A 27392-nucleotide genomic window follows, 5' to 3' on the forward strand; every position below is an offset into this window, starting at 1 on the left:
CTACCGCAACAAACGTGATGCTAGAGCAGCAGTCTGTATATGTATTGTGGTAAAGTCTGTTCTCCATCTAGGAATCTGCACTTGACTACAACTTCTGCATCTGGGTCTAGCCAAACTTCAGTTTTTGGCTCAATAAGTTTTGATACACAAATAAAGAGATGCAGAATTGAAATAGTTGTAGTCGTTTATTGTATTACATGTGATATTGCAGAGTATGTTGTTCATACTGTACATGGATAGTTAACAGGATTTGTGTGTTCCTGCTCAGTGGTTGAGCAAAAGATTGTGGGTTCGATTCCCAGGGAAAACACAAACTGATAAAAACATACAGTAGCTTGGATTCTGCTAAATGGATACAATTCATTTTATAAATTTCTTTTTAAGTTTATGGCTTTATAACCAGACACATTCTAAATAATGTTGTCAATAAATGTAATGTTCCTGCCTTAAATAGGAGTAATGTGAAACAACCGTGAACAAAACAATGGAAATAAAATGTTAGAGATGTATTCTCCTTCTTTTTCGGATGTGTTATTTCCAAACAGGCTGCAAAAAAACGCGTTCCAATTGTAAATATTCACAAATGTCATCCACGCACATGATGTACCACATGAGACACTGCATTTGTAAAAACACAAAACTGGCACAGTTTAATAGATTAAAAACTTCTTCTCCCCTTTAAAGGGTGTGGTGCTTCTTCGGGTTTGTTGGAGATACGACGTGTCAGTAGTTGTCTGTGACATTTCCTAAAGTGGAAAAAACAAAGAACATTTAAATTTTTTCGGTTAAGAGACACTGTTGTATGAGCTGCGTCTGAAAGTGTGTTGCCTTGCTGCCCTGTCACACAATGACTCCGGAGGCAGCGTTTGTTAAGCAATCAATTCTAATACCAATAAGCTCCTTCTGATCATGAAGCAATAAAGGTAAAGTGTCGCTCCTTCTAAATGTGTTGCCCCGCCTGCACTCTGGGGCTGCTCGATGCTCAAGAGTGGACGCGTGACCCCACTATCCGCAACAAACTCCTCACGAACTGTAATCTATTCATTCATGTTTACTAACAAAACTTTTCGTGTCACCCAGCACGACTTTCAATCTAATTTAATTCATGATCTTTCACGTGTATAAATATATCAACGCATCTTCCTTTAAAGGTTGCTAAACCCTGTGAATTCTTACTTCCTACGATCTCATTGGCATGCTAAGTTATGATTTGACTTTGCCCTGTGACCTTCGGTTTAGGGGCAGTGTTAGGGGAGCCATTTATCAGTTTCTTTTAACGTTTAAGCAAAATTAGCCTCTGCGGTTGAGATTATAGGGTTTGGGCTGAAGTAAGGTGTTTGCGAGCCACATTCTAAAATATGTACCACTTCTTTTGACATGAGGTTATAAATACATGTACATACACACACAGTCTGTGTATTGAAAGTCTGAGTGCCTTTGAAAAGGCCATGCTCACTGATACGAAAAAATTTGGATATTTATGTCCACGAACTCAAATGAATTGATTCTAAAGTTTGTGACAATGACATAAATTCCTGTGAGACTGGGTTGTATATTTACCAGCGGTTGTGATGAGCGGAGTGCTCAGACTCTCAGTTGTCTGTGTTGTTTTGAAGCCTGTGACTACTGCAATCACAAACATTTGTTTATCAATGTCAATTATTAACAAACAAATCTCAGAAAAGTAAAAGATCAAATTTCATATGAGCAAATTCTTTACCTGCACAATAAATTGAACACTTTGTTGGTGTGACAAACTCATAGACATAATAATTTCCTGGACAGGCTTTGACTTGTATGGGGTGAGATTCATAAGCACAGCAGCCAAACAAGGAGGACATACAGACGTGTCGTGTGACCACTCCATCCTCTAGCTTCGGATGAGGATCTCTGAGCCACAGTGGGTAATAAGAACCACACATCCCTTGACTAACACATGATTCCGGCATCTGAGTGCTCTGACCATTCATGAAAAGTCTGTACCAGCCCTTCCAATACACCTTATGATCACACATGTCATATTGGTAGTTGGTGTAAGAATAATCAGTGGATCTCCAATGTTCATCCAGACTGGTGTAGCTCTCACAGGGGTCAACAGTTGGAGTGCTGAAAGGAACTGTTAAAAAACAGAAAGTGTGCTTGAATAATGTAGACTACATTCAATCAGATTAAAATAATTCAAGATAATACTACAGGTGTACATGAGAGGTGTATTCCAGAAAGCAGGGTTAACTCAACCTCAGCTGAACCCTGAACTCTGGGTAGATGAACCCAAACCTTGCTTACTCTGGGATATGTCTGTTCCAGAACATGTTTGAAGGGTTAGTTTAATCAACCACCCGCAAGTTACCCAGAGTTAACATCGGTGCGTAAAGCACCAAGTTAAAAAACATAAATATTGTGGAATTTAATTTAGACGTTTCTAAAACTATGAATGCTATTAAATATAAAGATAGATTAGATATACTGTATGTAGGCTACTATATATATTAAGATTTATATACTAAGATTTTTAGTGGCTCCATAATCTCCATTATATTTGTGAGATTTGTTAAACATTATTTTGCCATGTGTATGGTTTTCTACCAGTGTATTTTACAGGTATTTAATGACATTGCTGATTGTGTAGGCTGTATATTTCAGCTGTTATTTGTTCCTTTAAAAAAATTGTTTTATTTGGTTTTGTGTAAATGCACTTTGCAATGTATGCGCTTTATTTTGAACAGTTGCTGGTGTGGTCATATTAATGGAGACTCCGTTAAAGATAGAAACTGTTCAGTAGACATTAACCATGATAATTCGTTTGCATTAGAGGATGAAGGTCTGCTGTGACGGAGATAGAGAATGAAACGTTAGGCCCACAGTTACATGTCCAATAAGTCATATAATATATCGCCATCTAAATGTTTTTCAAATATATCCATTTTCATTTGTTTTGCTAAAAGGCCATGGCTTTCCAAATGTTAAAAGAGGTGGAAACAGCCTATCCGGCAAGGCTAATTGTAATTTATAGAAAGGCCTTTCAATACTAAACTGTAGGAGGAGGCTGAGGATCATAAAGACCTTTTGAAGGAATACAGTCAGTATGAAAAACCTTATGTCTAAGTTTTTGATGTATTTTTGATGTAAATGGGCTAAAAGTTATGAAAAGAATTTAATATGTGAATAGTTTGCCATAGTTCCCATTGCTGTTTTTTGTTTTAAGTCTGGGCCACAACTATCTTTGAACCCATGCAAGTAGTATTGTACACGAGTAAGTTGCTATGATTACTTACATTCCCTGAAAGTTATCTCAGTTTTTGGACGTTGAGGTTATCCGCTAATTTACCCTTAAATTTACCAGGTTATGTCACATATCCACGTTTCTGGAATACCCCCCAGGTCTGCACAGGAAGTTATCAAATAAAAATGATACAATTAAATTCATGACAAACACAAAGTCTTTAAGCAGAATGAATGTACCTGCACAATAAGAAGGGAGTGGGATCGCTACATTTGGTCTGGTCAGTTTGTAGACATAATAATCTCCAGGACAAGCTTTGACTTGGATTGAGTTGGATGTGAAGTGACTGCACTGGTCATAATAAGAGGCATACACTTCACGAGTAACAACTCCATCTTCTACTCGAGGATGAGAACCACCAAGCCACAGAGAACTGAAACCTCCACATGACATGTAATAAAAACACCATTCAGGCATCTGAGCACTTGATCCATGGATGAAGAGTCGATACCAGCCGTCCCATTTTACACGAGTGTCGTCACGTCCAGTTATATTTCCATACAGTTTCCAGTCTTTGTGTGTGCTCCTCCAGTACTCGTCCAGTTTGTTGTAGTTTGAGCATGGATCACCTGTGAGGAACAGGGGCGTTTTTATCTTTTGGGTGATGCAACTAGTATGGCTGTACTAGGCCCTGCCTTTTAGGTTGTATTAACTATATGAAAAATACATCTTTTAGTTGAGTTTGTGAAGTAGGATTCTAAGTCATTATCTGTTATGTGTTTGTCAATAGCTCTGCTTTGAGTGCACGTACTGTGTGAAAAAATTGAGCAAAAACATATATATTGTTTTATATTGTGTTCTCTGTATCTAGTGATTGCCTTTTATGCTGAATATTTTACTCGCTGAACAAACAGGCATTGTTCATTACCACATCAACTGCTTGCGAATTGGTCTTTGAATCAAATTTTTTTTGTTGAGGAATTTGGCTGTAAGTTACTTAATTTCGACAAAACGACAAACTTATTGCGTGGCAACAAACCTGCCACCTGCTGGGTGGAACAGGTACTGAAATCAAACTTTGATGACCATTGTCTCAGAATTAGATCGGAGACTTAAGTCTGGTTTTCACAGGCAGGGTCCCGTATGGATGCTGCACATTGTTGTGGCATTTTAGCAAACTGTGAGTGATCGAATGCCACATCCATACATACAGTGCTGTGAAAAAGTGTTGGCCCCATTCCTGATTTTGCATATTTTTGCATGTTTGACACACATTAATGTTTCAGATCATCAAACAAATTGTAATATTAGTCAAAGATAACACAAGTAAACACAACATGCAGTTTTGAAATGAAGGCTTTTATTATTAAGGGAAAACAAAATCCAAAACTCCATGGACCTGTGTGAAAAAGTGTTTATCCCCCCTGTTAAAACATAACTTAACTACGGTTCATCACACCTGAGTTAAATTTCTCTAGCCACACCCAGGCCTGATTACTGCCACACCTGTTCACACTCAAGAAATCACTTAAATAGGACCTTCCTGACAAAGTGAAATAGACCAAAAGATGCTCAAAAGCTAGACATCAGGCCAAGATCCAAAGAAATTCAGAAACAAACGAGGAAGAAAGTAGTCTATCTAGTGAGATCTATAAGTCTGGAAAAGGTTATAAAGCCATTTCTAAAGCTTTGGGTCTCCAGCGAACCACACTAAGAGCCATTATCCACAAATACATTGGAGAACCTTCCCAGGAGTGGCCGGCCAACCAAAATGACCCCAAAAGGTCACTAAAGACCCCAAAACAACATCCAAAGAACAGCAGGCCTCACTTGCCTCAGTTACGGTCAGTGTTCCTGACTCCACCATAAGAAAGAGACTGAGCAACAATGGTCTGCATGGCAGAGTTCCAAGACGAAAACCGCTGCTGAGCAAAAGAACATAAAGGCTCATCTCAGTTTTGCCAGAAAACATCTTGATGATCCCCAAGACTTTTGGCAAAAAACTCTTTGAACTGATGAGACAAATGAACTGATGAGACAAAAACTTTTTGGAAGGTGTGTCTTGGGTTCTGCAGCAGGACAATGATACAAAACAGTCCACCTCTGAATGGCTGAAGGCAAAAAAAATGAAAACTTTGGAGTGGCCTAGTCAAAGTCCTGACCTGAATCCTATTGAGATGCTGTGTCATGGCCTTAAAAAGGCGGTTCATGCTCGAAAACCCTCCAATGTGGCTGAATTACAACAAATCTGCAAAGACAAAATTCTTCACAGCGCTGTAACCGAGTCATTGCAAGTTATCGCAAACGCTTGATTGCAGTTGTTGCTGCTTAGGGAGGCCCCACCAGTTATTAGGTTTAGAGGCAAACACTTTTTTTTTTTGTTTTCCCTTAATGATAAAAACCTTCATTTAAATACTCCATGTTGTGTTATCTTTTACTAATATTACAATTTCTTTGATGATCTAAAACATTAAGTGTGACAAACATGCCAAAAAAATACGAAATCAGGAAGTGAGCCAACACTTTTTCACGCCACTGTATCTGTTTTTGACAATGCATAAGAGGTTTAAGCCCCATCCCCTTTGTAATTGAAAACCTACTGAAGGTGATGCTGGATCCAGTTACCGTAACTGGAGTTGGTGTGGAAGCTGTCTTTGATTTAGTGCTGAGATCTAAAAAAAGGTAATTCAAGATATAACTAAAATAACATTGTAAAGAAAAGTTAGATAGTTAAAAGTATGGTAACACTGTACCTGTGCAGTATCCCGAACACGACACATTTGGTTTCACAAGTTCATAGACATAATAATTTCCTGGACAGGCTTTAACTTTGATGGGTTTGGATTTGTAATCACAGCAGTTACCAGTTCTGTAATTCCCCGCACAGACCTCCTGGATCACCACCCCATCTTCTATCTGAGGATGAGGACCACTGAGCCACAGACCAAAGTCTGCATTACAGCTGTATCCATTAACACAGGTCTCTGACACTTGGATGTTCATCCCATAATGATAAAGTCTGTACCAGCCATTCCAGGAGTAGGATTCATCACAAATGCTGAATCCATTTTCAGTTGTGGCTCTCCAGGGACGATCCAGAGACTCATAGTTGTCACAAGGATCATCATCACCGGGGATGCTGAAAGAAACTGTCATGAAAATAGAGATGTTAGAAAAATTCTAAAGATTCAATGCAGAGAAGTCAGGCTATTCAGGTGAAAACTGAGCATTTATGAGTGATATTCATGTCATGTTTACAGTCATTCAAATAAGCTTATGTTCAATAATCAACTGTTGTATTTGTTTTATTCCAAGTGTTATTTAAAGGAACAATCAGTGGCAGTTTTAGGCACGGGCGAACCGGGCAGTCGCCCGGGGCGGCATTTTTTCATGTCACGTGGGGGGCGGCACCGTCACGAGCAGTAAAAAAAACTCTGGGCCGCCGCAAATCGGTTATCTATTATCTATCATTCATTGTGTGGGGAATTGGCAAATTGGCGCCCCTGCATGCTGAAAAGATAAAGGTATGCAACTATAATGTTCTCTCTGTGTTATGATTACTGTATCCATGTTGTCATCTGAAGGGCTAATTTTAACTGTAGGGTTAATAACTCTTACTCTTAACGTTTATTAGCCTTTTAGTGTGAATAGACGTTGTGGTGTTTAGCCTAGTCGTTAGAGCACTCGACTCTCATTCGGACAGACGCCGGTTCATGGCCCGCGCAGGGCAGGTAGAACCGACAACACCTATACAACAAATTTGGTTTTAAGTCAACAAACACGAGATCTAATTTCACCATAATATTTTGCTTTGCAACAAAACTGTTACAAGTTCAGTTATTATTATTTATTTCCATCAGTTGGGTTAACATAAGGTCCCGTAATGAGCAAACAGAATTTTCCAAACATTTTAATGACAAATTCAATTTGTACCACTGTAGTTTAGGTCAAGAAAAATATGACATAATTTATTTTTTTCGAGGGGGGGGGGCGCTCAAAGATGTTCTTGCCTGGGGTGCAATTCAATGTAGAACCGCCACTGGGAACAATACAGGGCTTTTAGGAGGATCTATTGACATAAATACAATATAATATAAACTATTTCTTGACACAGGCGTCTGTTTAATGGCGAAATATCACCCAAACGGATTTCCATATTCTATACTCATAAGACGCCTGATAAACATGTCCGCTGAGTCCGAAATCGCATAGTCAATGAGTAGGTACTCAATTTCTGTAGGTACGTACTCAACGGGGCTAAATAGGTACGTACTGTTCCCTTTCTGTCGGTCTCTCGACGTTGTGTCGAAGCCGACAGATGGGGTTCGCCCTTGAGAACCAATCATCTCTGACTATTTTGAAAAGGCCAATGAAATTGGCGAATGAAATTTGCATGCCGGGCTCCGCCCCCGGATATCCGGGTATAAAAGGGGAGCCGGCGTGCTCATTCATTCACCTTTTGTGCTTCGGAGCCTTCGCATCTGATGACATTCTTCGAATTGCCGGTTTCTACGACGCGGTGCAGCGGAGATTCCCCTGGGCGTCCTGGCAGTTCCTGAGGTATTTTTCTAAAAGAGCAATTTCCTCAGCGTGGCATTGCCCGCTGATCTCTTGGGTGCAGTACACTCATCGAGGACGGGGACGGACACGGTGGTTGCCGCAAGTGTTCGGGGGTCCGATCGCTGTGGCAGCCTCGTGGATTCGTCCTGCCCGCACGGCGCGCGGATGGCTATTCAGACGTTGCGTCACTGCGCGCGGATGGCTAGTCAGACGTTGCGTCACTGCGGGCGGACGGCTATTCAGACGTTGCGTCACGTTGGCTACGTTCTGTCAAGAGCAAGCCACCACCTCGTTTGCTTCCCGTTCTGTGACCGCAGCGGCTACGGCCCTGCCGTCAGCGGCGGCGAGCAGCGAGGGTGATGTGGGGATTATCGTGAGCGTTAATCCGTCAGCCGGTCGGCTCGCGGACCGCTCGCGCCCCGTCTCGCTTGTTTAGCAGGTCCCCAAGGATGGTCCTAAGCCATCTTATTCCTCAGCCACGCGCTCGGACACGAGCCGTGGAGATGAGGTGTCTCTTGCAACATCGGAGCGCGACCTGCTGGCATCAGACTCTGGCGATTCCCTGAAGCTCCCTCCCTCGGGAGGTCGAGCACAGGTGAGAGCAGACGTCAAGATGTCAGCCATGCTCGCTCGGACCGCCGTGAGCGTCGGGTTGCGGTGCAGCCCTGGTGCTCGCGGCTGGGTACTCGCACATTGGGCCCGGCTCAAGTGCCAAGTTTTACCGAGCTGCATAAGGAGTTCAGTAAGACCTGGAGCGTCCCTTTCGGCGCGCTTCCGTCTAGCTGACTCTTTCGCCCTCTCTTCCCTCGGGGCGGGGAGGCAGCTAGGGACTATGTCAATGCACCCTGGGTGGAGCATGCAGTCGCGGGTATCCGCAGACGGCGGCCACCTGGGGGGCTTGACCTAGACTCACCGTCCAGGGCATGTAAGGTCTCAACATCTCTGGTGTTGAGGCTGGCAGTGCCGTGGACCAAGCTGCCTCCACTCTTACGCATGGCCTTCCTGCAGGCCAGGGCGCTAAAGAGAGCCCCACGGGGTAAGACCGACCCAAGTAGTGCCGCCGCCGACTGGCCCTCCGGGGACCGCGGTGGCAGCGCAGGCTGGGTCGGACGATGTCCACATCAGTGGCCCGGAAAGATGCCTCGGACCCAATCTTGCGCAGGGGGGCGATGTCGAGAAAGGCCACTTTCCCGACTCCCCTCTCGCAAGGTCGGCTGATTGGTGGCGCTGTCAAGGACTGCTCCAGCAGCCTTTTGACAGTGTAGAAACAGACCGGCCTGCTGTGACCCGGCCGCCTTTCGGCCGTCGAGGTCTCGCACGTGGTCTGCCCCCAGCAGCCCTGGCCTTCTCCAGCGTCGACTCCGGTTCTGGTGCCCCCGCAGGTGGCCCCCCGGAGGAAGACGTTGAGAGGAGGACCACCTAGAGAGATTGAACCATCGGGCCCGACCCAGCCTGGGTTGCTGGATGGTCGGACTGGGGCGGTCCCTGCCGCGTCCCAAACACCTTCTGGGCCCCTTCGGGGGCCTAGTGCCCGCCTTCTCACAAGGAGAGGTCTCTCTCTGGGTCCCACTTGCAGCCGCTCTCACCCTCTGAAAGATGGTGTTCGGCAACTCGACGTTGCGTCGTGGCGGCACGCAATGACGAGTATAAAGCAGCCCTCAGCACTCTCGCTTCGACGGTGCGTCGAGCTGCGCCATCGCCTGGCAGGTGATTTAGCGGAGCCGTTCCCCCCGGGGAGAACAGCACTGCTAGTCATTGAACCAACCCCCGCGGGTTGATGAAGTAGATCGCAGCCCCCCCTGTGAGGTCTCTGGGTGCTTGGTTAGCATTTCAAACCATCACGGTGGCTGGGAGTGTGGTCCGTCTCGGCATTCGATCCAGCTCGCCAGACCTCCGCCGGACTTCAGGCATCCTCTTACCTCAGCAGAGGCAGGGATGTTCCTGTGCTCCAGGCCGGGGCTGCCACCCCTCTGGCGAAGGCGATCGAACCGTCCCCTCGGCCGAGATGTCCAGTGGCTTCGACAGCCGCACTTCATCATCCCCAAAACCAGGGGTCGCTGCATACCTTGAGCAGCACCTTGCAAGGGTGCCGTTCGGGAGGCGCAGAAGCGCGTCCTGGTGTCTGTCAGACGCCAGGAGTGGTTCATGACAACTGACCGCATACTCTCATGTACAGTTTCCCTCGGCACTGTCGAGGGGCTGGCATGTCAGTAACGGGTCAGTCGGGAAAAAGAGAGCAGCTCTCCCTGGCGCGGAGCTCCCCCTTTTCCTGGTAGAGAACTCAACACTGTCTCCATGACGGTGTGCTCGCTCACGAGCACGCACAGTCAGTGCTGAGCTGCTTGAACTTTCAGGCAGCAGCCAGCGGTCCCCTGAAATCAGTTTCAGAGGCTCCTGGGCATGGTGTCCTCGGGGGTGGCCTGTCCCCCTCGGGTTGACGCACATGGGACCGCGACAGCACTGACTACAGAGATGAGTTCCCTGGAGAGCGTGGCGCACTGGCAGTAGGCGTATCGTCATTACGCCTGCTGCCGTCGCATCCTAACCCCGAGCAGGTCCTGAGGCCGGTCGTGGAACGACAGACGCCTCCCTACGGGGTGCGGGTGCGGTGTGCAATGGGCGCGCAGTGTCGGGTCGCTGGACGGGCCCCCGCCTGCGTCGGCAGATCACTGCCTTCAAGTTGCTAGCTGTCCTGCTTGCACTGATGAGGCTCCGGCCTCTCGTGCAGAGCCAGCATACTGGCCCGGACAGCACGACCGGCGTAGCGTACTAAACCTCAGGGTGGCACTCGCTCGCTGCAGTCATCGCAACTCGCCCAAAACGCCTCCTCCCGTGGAGACAGCAGGTGGCAAAGCCCCTGCAGGTCACAGGCCCACCGGGTGTCCTGAACCAGACAGCCAAGCGCTCTCTCGTCAGTTGACACCCCGTGGGAAGTGATGACTCCACCCCTGCGGGCTGGCCTGGGTGTGGTTTGGGCGGGCACAGGGGGACCTGTCGCCTCCCTGAACACCACCCAGTACCGCTGGGCATTCCTTGGACGAGGACCCCCTCGACACGGAGGCCCTAGCGCGCAGCCTCCAGTGGAGACAGCAGGTGGCAAAGCCCCTGCAGGTCACATAACCACCGGGTGTCCTGAACCAGACAGCCAAGCGCTCTCTCATCAGTTGACACCTCGTGCGAAGTGACGACTCCACCACTGCGGCCGGCTTGGGTGTGGTTTGGGCGGGCACAGGTGGACCTGTTGCCTCCCTGAACACCCCCCAGTGCCGCTGGGCACTCCCTGGTCGAGGCTCCCCCCTCGACACGGAGGCCCTAGCGCGCAGCTGGCCGCGGGACAAGCGGAACTACGCTTCCCCCCAGTGAGCTTCATTGCGCAGGTCCTGTGCAAGGTCTGGGAAGGGAGTATCAAGTGCTGCTAGTTGCGCCTTACGGGCCCAACTACACTTGGTCCTCGGAGCTGATACTCCTGACGACAACTCCCCCTGGCCAAATCCCCTGACGAAGGGCCTACTCGCAGGGGATGGACACGTTGTGGCGTTCGAGCCGGACCTCTGGGTCTGGCTCCTGGATGGGACGAGGAGTTCCTGGATGACCTACCCCCCTCAGTGGTGGAGACTGTCACTCAGGCAAGGGCCATGCCCACAAGGCTGGATGCCTTTAAGTGGCGCCCCTTCTCGTCCTGGTGCTCTTCTCGAGGAGAAGACCCGCGGAATTGCTCGCTCAGGAACGTGCTGTCCTATTGCAGGAGAGGCTGGGGAGTAATCTCCCCTTCCACATTGGAACGTGGGTACCCGCTGTCGCGGCTATCACGTACCAGTTGCTGGTGAGCCTCTGGGGCGGCATGACCTGATTATTAGGTTCCTCTAGGGCGCGAGGGGCTAACGCCTCGTCCGCGCCCCGTACCCTCTTGGGACCTTAAGGTGGACCTGTGGGTCCCCTTTTTTCGGGCCCTGCCGAGAGCCCCTTCCTCGTTCTGCGAGGGGGGTTGGCTCTCCTGCTGGGGCTCGAGTCCATCCAGAGGGTGAGGCACCTGCAAGCATTCCGTGTCCACCGATTGCCAAATTTCAGGCCCGGTGACTCTCACGTGATCCTGAGACCCCGGCCGACTTACGTGCCCAAAGTTCCGCCACCCCCCTTTGGGACTAGGTGGTGAACTTGCAGGCGCTCCCACACCGGGAGAAAGACCCAACCTGTACGTGGGGTGTCCAGTAAGCGCATTGCGCCTCTACTCGAACCACACTGAGGGCTTCAAGGCCCTGAGCAGCTCTTGTCTGTTATGGAGGTCAGCAAAGGGAGTGCTGTATCCGAGGAGAGTTGTAGCGCTGGGTCGCACACGCCGTCACTACGGCGTGCCGATCCTAGCCCGTGCCCATTTGAGTGACGGTACACTCCGCTCGGGGTGTGACCTCCTCGTGGGCATCGGCTTAGTGCGCCTCTCTGGCAGACATCTGTAGAGCTGCGGGTTGGGCTACGCTATACCTCGCAGAGGCTTGCAACCTCCGTGGGGAGTCGGCAGCTCGAGTCTTGCCAGCAGGTGAGACCAGCAGTCGTGGGGCGTACGCCTGCGCATAGCGCCATTCCCCTTCTGAGGTGGACCAGTGCGCTATGGGCTGCCTCCCTTCTTTCCCCAAGGGTGAAGAATAGGCAGTCCGTCCATCCATCAATAGCACTCAGGGCGGCGGGCTCGGCGGAGCAGCCCTGCCGCCTATGGCCGGGTATCAAGCTGAGTTATTACATATAGCTCTAACCGGACCTAGTGCCCCACACGTAGTAACCCCCCACTAGGGTGGTTCCGTCTGAGATGTCGTCATGAGATGGTTCCCCGCGTGGCAACCCATGACCTCCCCAGGTGGACATCCACCTTGCGGCATTCCGCACATACCTCCCATGAGTTCTCCCCTATTTGGTGAGACCATGTTGGTGTCTCCACTGTATTCCCCCCTAGGGTGGGAAGTGGTCTCCGTAGCGCACGTCCTCATTGAAGGAACAGCGCTTACCCAGTAGCCCTACGACTGGATGGCCCTCGCCAATGGGGCCGTCTGAGTTGGCAGAGGGCAGGGGCTACTCATCTTTGCCAAAAGCTCTGGGAGCCCCTGCCTGCCCACTGGAAGGTTACAAATTTCGCGATAGCGCTCACGTGTGGCTCGCCCAGGCCGGTCAACGTCGCTTCGCTAGAGATTGTGACGCGGCTAGTGCCGTGGCGTTTTCCATAGGAACCCCATCTGTCGGCTTCGACACAACGTCGAGAGACCGACAGAAAGGGAACGTCTCGGTTACGTATGTAACCTCTGTTCCCTGATGGAGGGAACAAGACGTTGTGTCCTTCTTGCCACGACAATAGCCGTCCGCTGCAGCAGTCACGAGATGCTCTCAGGCTCCTCAGCACAAAAGGTGAATGAATGAGCACGCCGGCTCCCCTTTTATACCCGGATATCCGGGGGCGGAGCCCGGCATGCAAATTTCATTCGCCAATTTCATTGGCCTTTTCAAAATAGTCAGAGATGATTGGTTCTCAAGGGCGAACCCCATCTGTCGGCTTCGACACAACGTCTTGTTCCCTCCATCAGGGAACAGAGGTTACATACGTAACCGAGACGTTTTACTGGCTGTAGTATGAATGCGACCGTTGTTCGGCATATTGATAATGTTCTTTTCCTTTTTAATGGCGGGGAGCAAATTAAGTTTTGGTGCATATCCAACACATACTGTACTGGAGTGTACATGGGCCAGATATTAACCATGTGATGTAATAACAAGCGCAACAACTTAAGTTAGGAGAGACAGGTGCATTAACACCAGTAATGCTAACTTTACCTTCTGTGAGTTTTCCCAGCATTTGCCACATGTTTGCAATGCCTTCACAAAGGAGACGTCGGGCAGCTGCTCTACGATCTCGCCGTAGGAGAGCACTGCTGATTTTATTGTCAAGTATATGTGAAGTATTATTGCTTATGAATTAAGTGTACACTAGAAATGCATTGCTAGCCCACAGATACACTTGTGCACAATATTGATAAGTGCTGACCAATACTTTTTTCCCCCTGAAAATGATATATTGTATTAAAATAGCTACTTAATTTAATTGTATTGTCATATGCCATCTATGCATTAATACAAACTACAAAAATGTGAATGCTTCACTGAAAACGTATGCAATGACATAATGCATGAAAGAATGTAATATGTTTTATTTACAGAAAACTATAGAATAAACATGAATAAAAATATGTAACTTTGATGCAGTCAAACAAGATTCAAGTGACCTCTGTGATTTGTTCTCAATGCTGCATTGAAATGTGCAGGTAGTTGCACATGTCTAGGGCTGCAACAAATGATTATTTTGATAATCGACTAATCTAACGATTATTCGATTATTAACGATATTATTTATTTGACTAATCATCGATTCTTTTCTCAGGTTAATCAGGAAGTTTGGGTCAATTATTCAATTCTTGCAATTCATTACAATATCGAGTTTGTTTTATTTATTGGATAAAATAGCTCAAAGACATTAAAGGTCTGTAAGTATTTAGAACTCGTTTGGCCACCAGGGGCGAAATAATGTTTTAAGGGTTGTGTATCACGTGTCGTATAACACACACACACAAACTATTGATTTCAATATTTATTATAATAAATTAACATATTATATATTATTAGGCTTAACATATTATAATGGGGCTTGGAATACATGTGTAGACCATCACTCCGAAGTTACATACAAAATACCGCGTTGTTTGGACACTAGGTGGCGCTATAAAAGTCAAACGCGTCTTTGTTTGCAATTTTATAAACAATTGTGTATCACGTGACATTTGACATTTTCAAAAACGATTGATATCATAGGATATCTCTCCAAATTTCGAACAACTTTGCCTCTTGAATCATTGATGTCGAACGGTTTGTGAGTTATAGCTGATGATGTTAAAAACTACTTTTGCGAACTAGTCCTAGTTTTTACAAGCAATGACAAAATTTCCACCACAGTACAATTCTCTGGACTCTCTAGATCGATAATAATCAAAAACATGTTCAACATATAGGAATAACAACCTCCTGGACAGCAATCAGTCTGGTTTCAAGACCGGTCATTCCACAGAGACTGCACTGCTCTCAGTCATCGAAGCCCTGAGACTGGCAAAAGCATCATCCTTGTCATCTGTGCTCATCCTACTGCCTCTGTCTGCTGCTTTTGACACTGTGACTCATCACATCCTCCTGGCTTCTATCAGTGCTATGGGTGTCTCTGGAATGGCGTTGCAATGGTTTGAGTCCTACCTATCGGGTAGGTCATTCAGAGTATCCTGGAGAGATGAGGCCCCTTATGTCCCAACAGCTCAACACGGGGGTGCCACAGGGCTCAGTGCTTGGACCGCTACTCTTCTCCATTTACATGACATCCCTCGGCTCGGTCATTCAGAAGCATGGCTTCTCCTATCACTGCTATGCGGACGGCACACAACTCTGCTTGTCATTTCAACCGGACGATCCGACGGTCTCTGCTCGCATCGCGGCATGCCTGAGTGACATCTCGCTTTGGATGAAGGATCATCAGCTGCAGCTGAACCTTGCAAAAACGGAACTGCTTGTGATCCCGGCCAACCCAAAGATTCACCACAACCTTGCCATTCAACTATTACACCGTCAAGCATAGCCGGAAACCTGGGGGTGGTAATCGATGATCGGCTTAACTTCACAAGTCATGTTTCCAGCACCACCCGGTCCTGTAGATTCATCCTCTACAACATTAGCAAAATTAGACCTTTCCTATCAGAGCCCTCTACGCAAGTCCTAGTCCAGGCCCTTGTCCTGTCCAAACTGGATTATTGCAATGCGCTTCTGGCTGGACTTCCTGCTTGCACAATCAAACCTCTCCAGATGATCCAGAATGCGGCGGTAAGAGTGGACTTCAATGAACCGAAGAGAGCGCATGTAACTCCGCTCTTCATCAGGTTACACTGGCTCCCTGTTGCCGCCGGCATAAAGGTCAAAGCTATGCTCCAGGCCTACAAGACCACCACCGGGTCTGCACCATCGTATCTCCACTCGCTAATGCAGATCTATGTTCCTGCCAGATCACTGCGGTCTGCAAAGGAACAACGACTAGTGGTACCATCCCAAAAAGGAAAAAAGTCACTCTCCCGTACCTTCTCTGGATCTGTACCACATTGGTGGAATGATCTACCTGCTGCTACAAGATCAGCAGACTCGGTTGCCATCTTTAAAAAACGCCTAAAAACGCATCTTTTCCGTCAACACGTCGCTGATGGATTTATCCTAATTCTCTTCCCTTTCCTTCTTATTCAAAAAAAAATATATAATAATAATAATAATAATAATAATTTACTAACCTCACTATTCTTAGCTTTGTATACTGTACTAGGCTTTAATTGACTAGTTTTTGATGCACTTATGTATTTTGTTCCCTATGCTGTTATAATTGCTTCCAATGTTTCCTCATCTGTAAGTCGCTTTGGATAAAAGCGTCTGCTAAATGACTGAATGTAAATGTAAATGTAGGAATGATATTTTGAAATGTGCTACATGGTCTCATCACATAATTATCATGTTAAACTTTACCATTTGTAACACAGCCATTTCTTAAATGGATGTTACCAAATGAAGCTGAAAAGCTGATTCTCCTCATGTGTCCTTTATGTGCATATGTGTCTAACGATGTACAGTCTGTATAAACCGTTACTGGCCCTATCTGTGTGGGGATTATCGTCTATCTTGGGTGTTTTAGGGTATGAGTACTGAGCTTAGTCGACGACGGCAAAGGTGCCTAAGGGCCCTAAACTGCTAGAACCTGCCAAATGCTGCTGCAGCTTTAATCTTCTTATTCTTTTTCTGCTGTAAAACTGATTGTACAAATCGAACCTCATGTCGTAAAGACTTGAGACTTGGTCCAAACCCTGATTGGCCCATAGGTGGCGCTACAGCGATGCAAAGCGCGGTTGCGGTCATAACCCCTAAAATGTTTGTCGCACTTTATGAAACACCTACTTTTGCAAACTAGTCCTACGTTTTTCGTTAGATCCGAGCCAAACCAGCGCAGACGGATGTATTGGCGTATCTCAAAAAATATGGACGTCGATGGGCAATGATTTTTTGAGCACTCATCAGACCAACAAAACCTCACTGGGCTTGTTTGATTCATGGTCCTGAAGGTCTGTGAGTAGTAATATGAAACCCATCGGCCACCGGGGGCGAAATTACGCTTTTAGATTGCATAAACAATGATGTATCACGTGACATTTGATATATACCCAAATTATTTTAATCATATAATAGCTCTCCTCATTCTGAACATAATAGCTCTCTCTCATTGCCTACGGAACCACTTCTGTCGATCAATCAATTTGTGAATTATCGCTGATGATGTCAAAGACCTACTTTCGCGAACTAGTCCTAGGTTTTTCGACCGATTGGAACCAAATCAACGCAGTTGACTTCCTTGGAGTGTGAATGTAAATAATTATTGAAACAATAAATGCCATTTAATCAATCACATTTAAATGGCCATAACTCGAGAACTTTTTGAGATATCATCATAAGGCTTGGAAAATATGTATAGACCATCACTCCAAGGTCAACTCCAAAAGCTTGCGGCATTTGGATGCCAGCTGACGCTATTACAGTACAAATGGCAAAATTGACGAGTCTTTTGGTTGCCAAAACAGTATCACATGACATTTGAACATCTACTCCTAATTACGAACAACTTTGCTCCTGTAACCACTTCTGTGAAACGAATGGTTTTTGAGTTATTGCTGATGATGTCAAAAACCTACTTTTGCGAACTACTTATATTTTTTTCTAATCAGCCAGTGACAGCAACTCAATCCATTAAGGCATCTAGACATGGTGAACACCACTTGCTGAAGTTCAAACCGAGCCTCAAAATGAAGACAAAACGTCTCGGTTACGTATGTAACCTCTGTTCCCTGATGGAGGGAACAAGACGTTGTGTCGAAGCCGACAGATGGGGTTCGCCCTTGAGAACCAGTCATCTCTGACTATTTTGAAAAGGCCAATGAAATTTGGCGAATGAAATTTGCATGCCGGGCTCCGCCCCCGGAAATCCGGGTATAAGAGGGGAGCCGGAGTGCTCATTCATTCACCTTTTGTGCTGAGGAGCCTGAAAGCATCTCGTGACTGCTGCAGCGGACGGCTATGGTCGTGGCAAGAAGGACACAACGTCTTGTTCCCTCCATCAGGGAACAGAGGTTACATACGTAACCGAGACGTTCCCTTTCTGTCGGTCTCTCGACGTTGTGTCGAAGCCGACAGATGGGGTTCCTATTGAAAACGCCACGGCAATAGCCGCGTCACAATCTCCAGCGAAGCGACGTTGGCCAGCCTAGGCGAGTCAGACGTAGCGCTCTCGCGAGATTGTAACCTTCCAGTAGGTAGGCAGGGGGACCCAGAGCTTTCAGAAAAGGTGGGTAGCCCCTGCCCTCTGTCAACTCAGATGGCCCAAATGGCGAGAGCCGTCCGGCCATTGGACCACTGGGTAAGCGCTATTCCCTCAAGGGGGAGGTGCGCTACGGAGACCACTTCCCACCCTCGGGGGGAATACAGTGGAGAAACAGCATGGTCTTACCGGTAGGGAAGAACTCATGGGAGGTATGTGCGAGAATCCGCAGGGTGGATGCCCTCCCGGGGAAGGTCACGGGTTCCGGGGGGAACAACTCATGACGGAATCTCAGACGGAACCACCCTGCCGGGGGGTTACCACGTCTGGAGCACTGAGGTCGGTTAGAGTCACACGTAGATAACTCAACTTGTGCCCGCCAAAGGTGGCAGGCTGCTCCGCCCAGCCCGCTGCCTTGAGTGCTTAGTGATGGATGGAATGCCTATTCTTCGCCCGAGGGGAAAGAAGGGAGGCAGATGATTGCGCACTGACCCACCTAAAGAGGTGGGGTGGCGCTCGTCGCAGGCGTACGCCCTGCCGGCCGCTGGTCTCACCTGGTGTTATCCTGCAAGACTCGAGCTGACACCGGATCCACGCGGAGGTTGTAGAACCTCGCGAAGGTGTGGGGCGTAGCCCAACCCGCAGCTCTGCATATGTCTGCCAGAGAGGCGCCCCGAGCCAGTGCCCACGAGGAGGCAACACCCCTGGTGGAGTGTGCCCTCACTGCCAGCGGGCACGGGCAATCTTGAGATCGGTACGCAGTCGTGACGGCGTCCACGATCCAGTGCGCCAGCCTCTGTTTGGAGACAGCTTTCCCCTTCTGCTGACCTCCAAAACAAACAAAGAGCTGCTCAGAGCCTCTGAAGCTCTGCGTGCGGTCCACGTAGAGGCGCAAGGCGCGTACTGGACACAACACGGACGGGGTTGGGTCTTCCTCCCCGGGGGGGAGCGCCTGCAATGTCACCACCTGGTCCCGGAAGGGAGTGGTGGGGACCTTGGGCACGTAGCCGGGCCGAGGTCTCAGGATCACGTGAGAATCACCGGGCCCGAAATTTAGGCACTCTGTGGACACGGAAAATGCTTGCAGATCCCCCACCCTCTTGATGGAGGCGAGCGCCGTCAGGAGAGCCGTCTTCATCGTGAGATGAGAAAGATCGGTCTCTCCGAGGGGCTCGAAGGGAGGCCTCTGAAGGCCCGCCAGGACCACATTGAGGTCCCGAGAGGGTACGGAGCGCGGTTGAGGTGGGTTAAGCCTCCTCGCGCCCCTGAGGAACCTGATGATCAGGTCATGCTGCCCTAGAGGTTTTCCAGCAACTGGTTCGTGATGAGCGGCGATAGCGGCTACATACACTTTCAGCGTGGACGGAGAGAGCTTACTCTCCAACCTCTCCTGCAGGAAGGACAGCACGTGCCTGACCGAGCAAATCCGTGGGTCTTCTCTGCGAGAAGAACACCAAGACGAGAAGAGGCGCCACTTAAAGGCGTACAGCCGCCTCGTGGCAGGTGCCCTAGCCTGAGTGATGGTCTCCACCACCGCGGGGGGTAGACCACTCAGGATCTCCTCGTCCCATCCAGGAGCCAGACGTGGAGGTTCCAGAGGTCTGGTCTCGGGTCCTGCAACATGCCCTTCCCCTGCGAGAGAAGGTCCTTCGTCAGGGGAATTGGCCAGGGGGGAGTTGTCGTCAGGAGCATTAGCTCCGAGAACCAAGTCCGGTTGGGCCAGTACGGCGCAACTAGTACCACTTGATGCTCCTCTTCCCTGACCTTGCACAGGACCTGTGCAATGAGGCTCACTGGGGGGAAGGCGTACTTCCACTTGTCCCGTGGCCAGGTGTGCGCTAGGGCATCCGTGCCGAGGGGGCCCTCGGTCAGGGAGTACCAAAGCGGGCAATGGGTGGTGTCCAGGGAGGCAAACAGGTCCACCTGTGCCCGCCCGAACTGCACCCAAATAAGCTGGACCGCACGGGGGTGGAGTCGCCACTCTCCACGGGGCGTCGACTGACGAGAGAGGGCATCGGCTGTCTGGTTCAGGTCGCCCGGTATGTGAGTGGCATGCAGAGACTTCGTCACCTGCTGACTCCACAGGAGGAGGCGTCGGGCAAGTTGCGTTATCTGTCGTGTGCGTATACCCCCCTGGTGGTTGATATACGCTACGGCAGTCGTGCTGTCTGATCGGACCAGTACGTGCTGGCCCTGCACGAGGGACCGTAGTCCCCTCAGTGCCAACAGAACAGCCAACAACTCTAGGCGGTTGATATGCCAACACAGCTGGGACTCCGTCCAGAGACCCGACACTGTGTGCCCTTTGCACACCACACCCCAACCCCGTAAGGAGGCGTCGGTCGTTACCACGACGCGCCTCGGGACCTGCCCCATGGGGACGCCAGTCCGTAGAAAGGTCACTGATGACCACGGGGTTAGGATACGACGGCAGAGAGGTGTAATGACGATCAACCTCCTGCCTGCGTGCCACGCTCTCCAGGGAACTCGTCTCTGTAGCCAGTGCTGCAGCGGTCCATGTGCATCAACCCGAGGGGAATTACCCCCGCCGAGGACGACATGTGGCCCAGGAGCCTCTGAAAAAGTTTCAGGGGGACCGCTGGTCGCTGCTTGAAGAGTTTCAGGCAGTTCAGCACTGACTGTGCGCGCTCTGTCGTGAGCCGCGCCGTCATGGAGACAGAGTCGAGTTCCATACCGAGAAAAAAGGAACTCTGCGCAGGGGAGAGTTGGCTCTTCTCTCGGTTGACCCGTAACCCCAAACGGTCTAGGTGCCGGAGCACCAGATCCCTGTGTGTACACAACAGTTCTCGCGAGTGTGCTAAGATAAGCCAGTCGCCGAGATAGTTGAGTACCCGCACACCTCTCTCCCTGAGGGGAGTGAGGGCGGCTTCCACGACCTTCGTAAAGGCACGTGGGGACAGGGACAGACCGAATGGGAGGACCCTGTACTGATATGCTCGCCCCTCGAAAGCGAACCGTAGGTACGGCCGGTGACGAGGGAGAATCGAGACATGAAAGTACGCGTCCTTCAGGTCGATAGCCATGAACCAATCTTGACGCCTGACGGACTTCAAGATGCGCCTCTGCGTGAGCATCCTGAACGGCAGCTTCTGGAGGTGCTTGTTCAGGGCACGCAGATCTAGAATGGGGCGCAACCCTCCACCCTTCTTGGGGACGATGAAGTACGGGCTGTAGAACCCGCTGGACATCTCGGCCGAGGGGACGGGCTCGATCGCTCCCTTCATCAGAAGGGTTGCCACCTCCTCCCGCAGCATGGGAGCATCCCTGCCTCTGACCGAGGTAAAGAGGATGCCCCGAAACTTGGGTGGAGGTCTGGCAAACTGGATCGAGTAGCCGAGACGGATCGTGTTCTCCAGCCACCTTGACGGTCTGGTGAGTGCTAACCAAGCACTCAAAGACTGCGACAGGGGCACTAGAGGTACGATCTGCTTCATCGCCCCTGGGGAGGGCGGTTCGCTGGCTAGCGGTGCCGGCCCCACCTCGTGGGGGGACTGGCTCCGCTGGTTTGCCTGCCTGGCGGCGGCGCAGCTCAACGCACCGTCGAGGTGAGAGTGCTGAGGGCTGCGCGATTTTATACTCGGCCTGAAAAGGGCCTAGCAGATGTTGGGACGGGGCAGGGACCGTCCCTTTCCGACCCGTCAGCGATGGAATGGCTGGGGTCGGGCCCGATCTCGATCTCCCTGGGTCCGGCTCGTCAGGAACGCTTCTGCTTCCGCGGCGGCTGCTGACGAGAGGGTGGTCGCTTCTTCTCCGTCCTCTTCCGGGGGGCCGCCTGAGGAGGGGGCACCGTAGCCGGAGCTGACGATGAAGAAGGTCGGGGCTGCTGGGAGGCAGACGTTCCACGGGACCTTGACGGCCGAAAGGCGGTCGGGTCGCGGCGGGGCAGGATGTGCTTGATTGCCTCCGTCTGCTTCTGCACTGCCGAGAACTGCTGGGAGAAATCCTCGACAGTGTCACCAAACAGCCCTCTTGCTGAGCTCCTCATGCACCTCGGGGAAAAAAGGTACAGGGGGCGTGCGCGGCTTGGAGCCGTGCTCGGACCCGATGTACCAATTATCCAGCCGCGAGCGCTGGGGCGTGGGCGGTGCGGTGCACAGCAGCCCGATGCTCGCGGCGGCCCGATAGAGCATGGCCGACATCTCGACGTCTGCCTTTTCCTGAACTCTATCTCCTGCAAGAGACGGCTCGAAGGAATCGTCAGGGTCGGATGCCAGAAGGTCGCCCTCCGATGCTGCGAGGGACATCTCATCGTCGTCACGCATCGAGACCGACTGCGTGACGGAGGAGTAAGACGGTGTGGAACCGCCTTCCTGGGAACGGCCAGACGAGCGAATCGGGGCGTGAACGGTCCGCGAGCCATCGGCTGACGGATTTACGCTCACGGAAATCCCCATGCCACCCAAGCTGCTCGCCGCTGCTGACGGCGGGGCCGTGGCCACCGCGGTCGCAGAGCGGGAAGCAGACGAGGTGGTGGCTGGCTCTCGAAAGAGCGCAGCCACCCGTGACCGCAACGTCTGTATCGCCATCTGTCCGCAGTGCGGGCAGGATGACTCCACGAATGCTGCCTCAGCGTGTTGGACCCCCAAACACCTGACGCAAGCATCGTGTCCGTCCCCCTCCTCAATGAGGGAACCGCAACCACGAGAACAGCGGGACATGCCACGCTGAGAAATTTGCTCTTTCAGGAAAATATCTCTTTCAGAAAACACCTCTGGAACTGCTGAAACGCCGGGGGGATGATCGCTCGGAAGGGACAATCCGCTGCACCACATCAAGAATGCAGCTGTAGAAGTCGTCATTCGATGCGAAGGCTCCTCAGCACAAAAGGTGAATGAATGAGCACGCCGGCTCCCCTCTTATACCCGGATTTCCGGGGGCGGAGCCCGGCATGCAAATTTCATTCGCCAAATTTCATTGGCCTTTTCAAAATAGTCAGAGATGACTGGTTCTCAAGGGCGAACCCCATCTGCCGGCTTCGACACAACGTCGAGAGACCGACAGAAAGGGAATTTGATATATGGGATAGGATATATTAAATTCCACCTTCTACCTGAGGATTGTTGCCAATCATGTCCATCTCTTCATGACAACAGCATACCTATCTTTTGATGCCTACTTCCAGCAGGATAATTGATCATGTCAGAAAGCTCAAATGATCTCAAACTGGTTCTTGAACATTTTGGCAGCTGTGTTCACTTTACGCTGTAGGGTCTTGCAGTCTGCACTGCAGTGTTTATTATATGTGCATATATATGTCTGTATTACATGTGTGTGTATTTATGCATATTATTTTCTTCTGTATCATAAGAGTGTGTGTGCACTGTATACTTTGTATATCGTGTGTGATTGAGAGTGTGCATATGTGTGTCTCTTTGTTTTAAACTTTGCTCCATATTTACATGTCTATAAATATAGCACATGGCTGCTGGTTTGCTATATATAAAGCTCACCTTTATTATGTACACCAGTTTAATTGCAGGTAAACACAAATTGCTAATCAACAGGTCACATGGCAGCAACTCAATGCATTTAAGCATTTAGACGGGGTCATTTCTTAAATGGATGTGACCGAATTAACCTGAAAAGTTGATTCTCCTCATATGTACACATATGTGTTTAAGCATGCATAGTCTGTATGAAGCAATACTGACACTCTCTGTCATTTTTCTGGGTGTGAGTGACTATGCAATTCCTGAGCCAAGTCGATGACGGGAAAGGTGCCTAGGGGTCATAAACTGCTTGAACCGGCTAAATGCTGCTCATTTAATGCAGTCATTTTTGTATTGACTGTATAGAAAATATTTATATTTATTATTTCTATTGTATGTAAATATCATATTAAAATATTGGCGTTAATATTACTTTTATAAATAGTAGTCCCATTACTTAGTAGTATCTAAGTAACTTGCTACTTGAGTAGTTTTTTCATGGCATACTTTTTAACTATAACTCGAATTATGTTTAAAAAAGTGACTTTTACTTGACTTGAGTAACAATTTCTCTAGTTACTTGTATTTTTACTCGAGTAAAGTTTTTGGCTACTCTACCCACTTCTGGCGGTATCAAACAGTACACTTCCAAGCTTACTTCTAGTCCATTGAGTTCTTAATAGATAAAGTATACCTAAAAATGTTAAGTATACGTCTTTTTGATAGGGGCAGGCAAATCTCTTCATTCTCATAATCTTCATTTATTGTTTCTGAAATTGAAACTCAACAGTACATTCAGGCTCTGTCATATTCTAAAAACACAATCACTTATAAAACTTTAGACCTATATGCTCTTTTTCATTTGTTGTTACATATATAAAAAATGTCCTGTCTTATTTTTAGTTTTTTTTTGTAATGTATTACATCTATAGTCTTAATTGTTGACTAAACTTTGTATTTTTTGCATTTACACCTGGCAATAAAAAAATGTAATGTAAAAATGTAAATGTGGAAATGTTATTTATCGCAATATTAACTGCGATGACTGATATAGTGGTAATTATCAGGACATCATTTCCCATCGCACAGTTCCTTTATTCCTTATTTCAGCCCATTTTAATTTTTTATTCTACAGATTTGTATTTAAAAACTTTAAAACACTCACCATTAACCAGCAGCAGCAGATACACAGACGAGATCAAAAACAGCATTGTGACAAACTGCCCCTCCTGCAAAAAATTTTTTACATTTATATTAGACACTAAATAAAAATAAATACATTGAATAAAGGTCTATAAAAAGAGAATTAAAGAATTAAAGTGACCTGAGATGAGATCATACTGCATAGCAGATTCAGCAAGATTCTCTGTTCAACAGTTGAATCATATAATTACTCCATGTGGGCGGGGCTTTACTGGACTAATCATGCATTCTCTTGAAATGATTTGCTATGTGAACAGTGTTCACTTGTCATTTAAACTGATGTTGTTTATCATTAAGTCAACATGTGTAAATGTATAAGGAAAGAATGACTGAAATCAACTGCTTCAAACGCAAGGTTCTTTTTTTGAACCCATAACTGCAGATAAAAAGCAAAGTCACATCTATTTTGTTTTCTGACTTTTAAACCATATTGTTTCAACGCTTTATAGAGAATGTTGCCTTAATGAAGGCAAATGCTGCTTTTTATGTGATTATATTATTCTAGCTTCTGTTTTGTAAAGGACATTTTTATATACTGGCATGTACATTTCATTTCCATTTTTATTTAAAAAGAAATACATTTGATTGTATTCAGTTGATGATTAAATCTGCTAAACCTATTACAGGTTCTCGCAACAGAAAGAATGTCCTGATCAAGTGGATATAATAGCAAGTCTTGTTTTCGCACATATAGGGTACGTACAATGAACCAAACTGTCATAACGATCTGCATTGTGCAACATCAGAAACTTTAGGAAATCCCTTCGTTCTCTTTCGTTTCTCCTCACTGGTGGGACGGTTCACCACATCACTCTCATCATTCAAGTAACAATAAACATGAATTCTTAAAACCTATATACCCTATTATTGACATACACCTGTAGACATATCGCTTTATAGTTTCCTTATTTTTTCTATAAATCGCTTTGGATAAAACCGTCTGATAAGTCTTACCTAATGTGTACAATGAACAGCATGTTTAAAGACACATTTACGTCAGTTAGCGTGACTGAACGCAACGATGCAAAACGCCCTTATAATTGGTTTGGGCTGTTCTGGGTTAAACGGCACAATCCTTAGGCTACTATAATCCTTAGGATACAAGAGCTATAAGATAAGAATAAGGTGTGTGAGCACATCAGTCAGTTCCATTCATTCATCTCTTAGAGAGGACAAAATTGTATTTATTAGGAGGTTCGAGCTTTATAAGACTCTTCTGTTACTCTTGTCACATTTGTGTTAGTACTGACACATCATGTGTGAATATTATTCGTAGCTGTTTAAACAGTAACATACATTTACCAGTGCATACAGAAAATTAAAATGCATGTCGATTCAGTTCCATTTAAACGAAGCTTGAAATAATGTGGTATTACACTTTCCGGTCGTTTTGTAAAAATATTGATGTGATTCAGACAACGTGCGCTCGCTCTGATTATGATTTTCGGATGTTAAATAAGGCATATCGACAGGATCGCGTTGTCTTTGCAATGTGATCATTGAAGAACAGCTGTTCATCAAATAAGACTCCGTGGCTGATTCGGAGTGGACTTGCCAAGTTGGATGGTGAGATCGTGTTGGACCGTGGGGTGTGCCGTCTTGGCCAGGTTTAGGAGGCGATGCTCCTTCATTCAAGCTGAGATGTCATGTCTGTTATGCGAGCTGCTACAGCGCTATCGTCTGGGTGAAACGAGATCTGGGTGTGGTCAGCATAACAGTCCATCCGACGGCCGGGTGATGGTTCTGACACATTCCGCCGAACAATGCTTCATGTGAGGAAAAAAACTCGTGGAAATAACACATGGACTGGAAATGGATGAAAATGAGCAAAGCTAATGCTGTGAATATTATAGTGATCTGAATAGCTCTTGTTATGTCTTCATCAAATCTAAAGTTACTCAATTCTAAAATAAATAACTGTAAATTCTAAAAATAAGTAGGCTATATATACATACATAAGAATGTAAAAATAAAAGGTTTTCGTAAATATTCAACATGTTGCGATCGGCGCTGCTCCGGCGGAGTAAAGTTGGTTTTGTTTTCGATATTCCCGACACGTTCAGCCATTAAACGCTAATAACTACAAAACGACTTGCCCCCGAAATTTCAAAATAGTATTACCTCTAAGAAAGCAAACTTGGTAAAGTTTCACAACCTCCTTTAAGATCGTTTTCGCTCTTTATGACAAGGCCTGCCCCGCAAAAGCTGTCGCAATGTGCAACACGCCGGGGGCGCTCGCTCTTTGCGGAGCTGTAAGTAAGGGATCATGGGGAAAGTGCAAATTGTCTCAGTTTTTGTAAAGCCCGGTGGGTATTTTTGTAATAGCTTTTTTTGTTACAGGACATACAGACATGAGGAGAGTGCCATTCAATAAAGGGTGACAGTGGGCATCTAACCCTAACCCTAATTAATTACTCATTACTAGTTACTGTATTTATTCTAAATCAACCTTGATTGGTTATTGATTCAAGGATAGACATGAAATGGGTCTTAATTCATTCAAATGAATAATATAAAACTATATAAAGTGTTACAAAGT

At 47.7% G+C, this 27392-nt stretch overlaps 1 protein-coding gene across 1 annotated transcript; it reads right to left on the bottom strand.

Moving 5' to 3' along the window:
* Nucleotides 1-168: 168 nt before the first annotated feature.
* On the bottom strand, nucleotides 169-27099 carry LOC306908273 (uncharacterized protein). Its single transcript, XM_079480983.1, has 8 exons — nucleotides 26975-27099; nucleotides 24816-24879; nucleotides 5977-6372; nucleotides 5824-5895; nucleotides 3463-3852; nucleotides 1721-2116; nucleotides 1561-1626; nucleotides 169-746 (listed from the first exon to the last, which is right to left on the bottom strand). Exons 2-8 carry the CDS (start codon nucleotides 24859-24861, stop codon nucleotides 724-726), a joined length of 1389 nt encoding a protein of 462 aa, XP_079337109.1. The 5' UTR covers nucleotides 24862-24879; nucleotides 26975-27099; the 3' UTR covers nucleotides 169-723.
* Nucleotides 27100-27392: the final 293 nt, after the last annotated feature.

The sequence above is a fragment of the Barbatula barbatula genome, assembly GCF_947034865.1.
Source record: "Barbatula barbatula genome assembly, chromosome: 19".
NCBI lineage: Eukaryota > Metazoa > Chordata > Actinopteri > Cypriniformes > Nemacheilidae > Barbatula > Barbatula barbatula.

Bases quoted from the DNA above. Each gene is read 5' to 3' on its own strand.
- LOC306908273 (XM_079480983.1), bottom strand. From the start codon at position 24,861: ATGCTGTTTTTGATCTCGTCTGTGTATCTGCTGCTGCTGGTTAATG. The intron at 2,117-3,462 runs GTACATTCATTC...GTTTTTTAACAG, and splicing joins ACTCCCTTCTTATTGTGCAG to TTCCTTTCAGCACTCCAACT. The intron at 747-1,560 runs GTAAATATACAA...TTTCCACTTTAG, and splicing joins TCCGCTCATCACAACCGCTG to GAAATGTCACAGACAACTAC.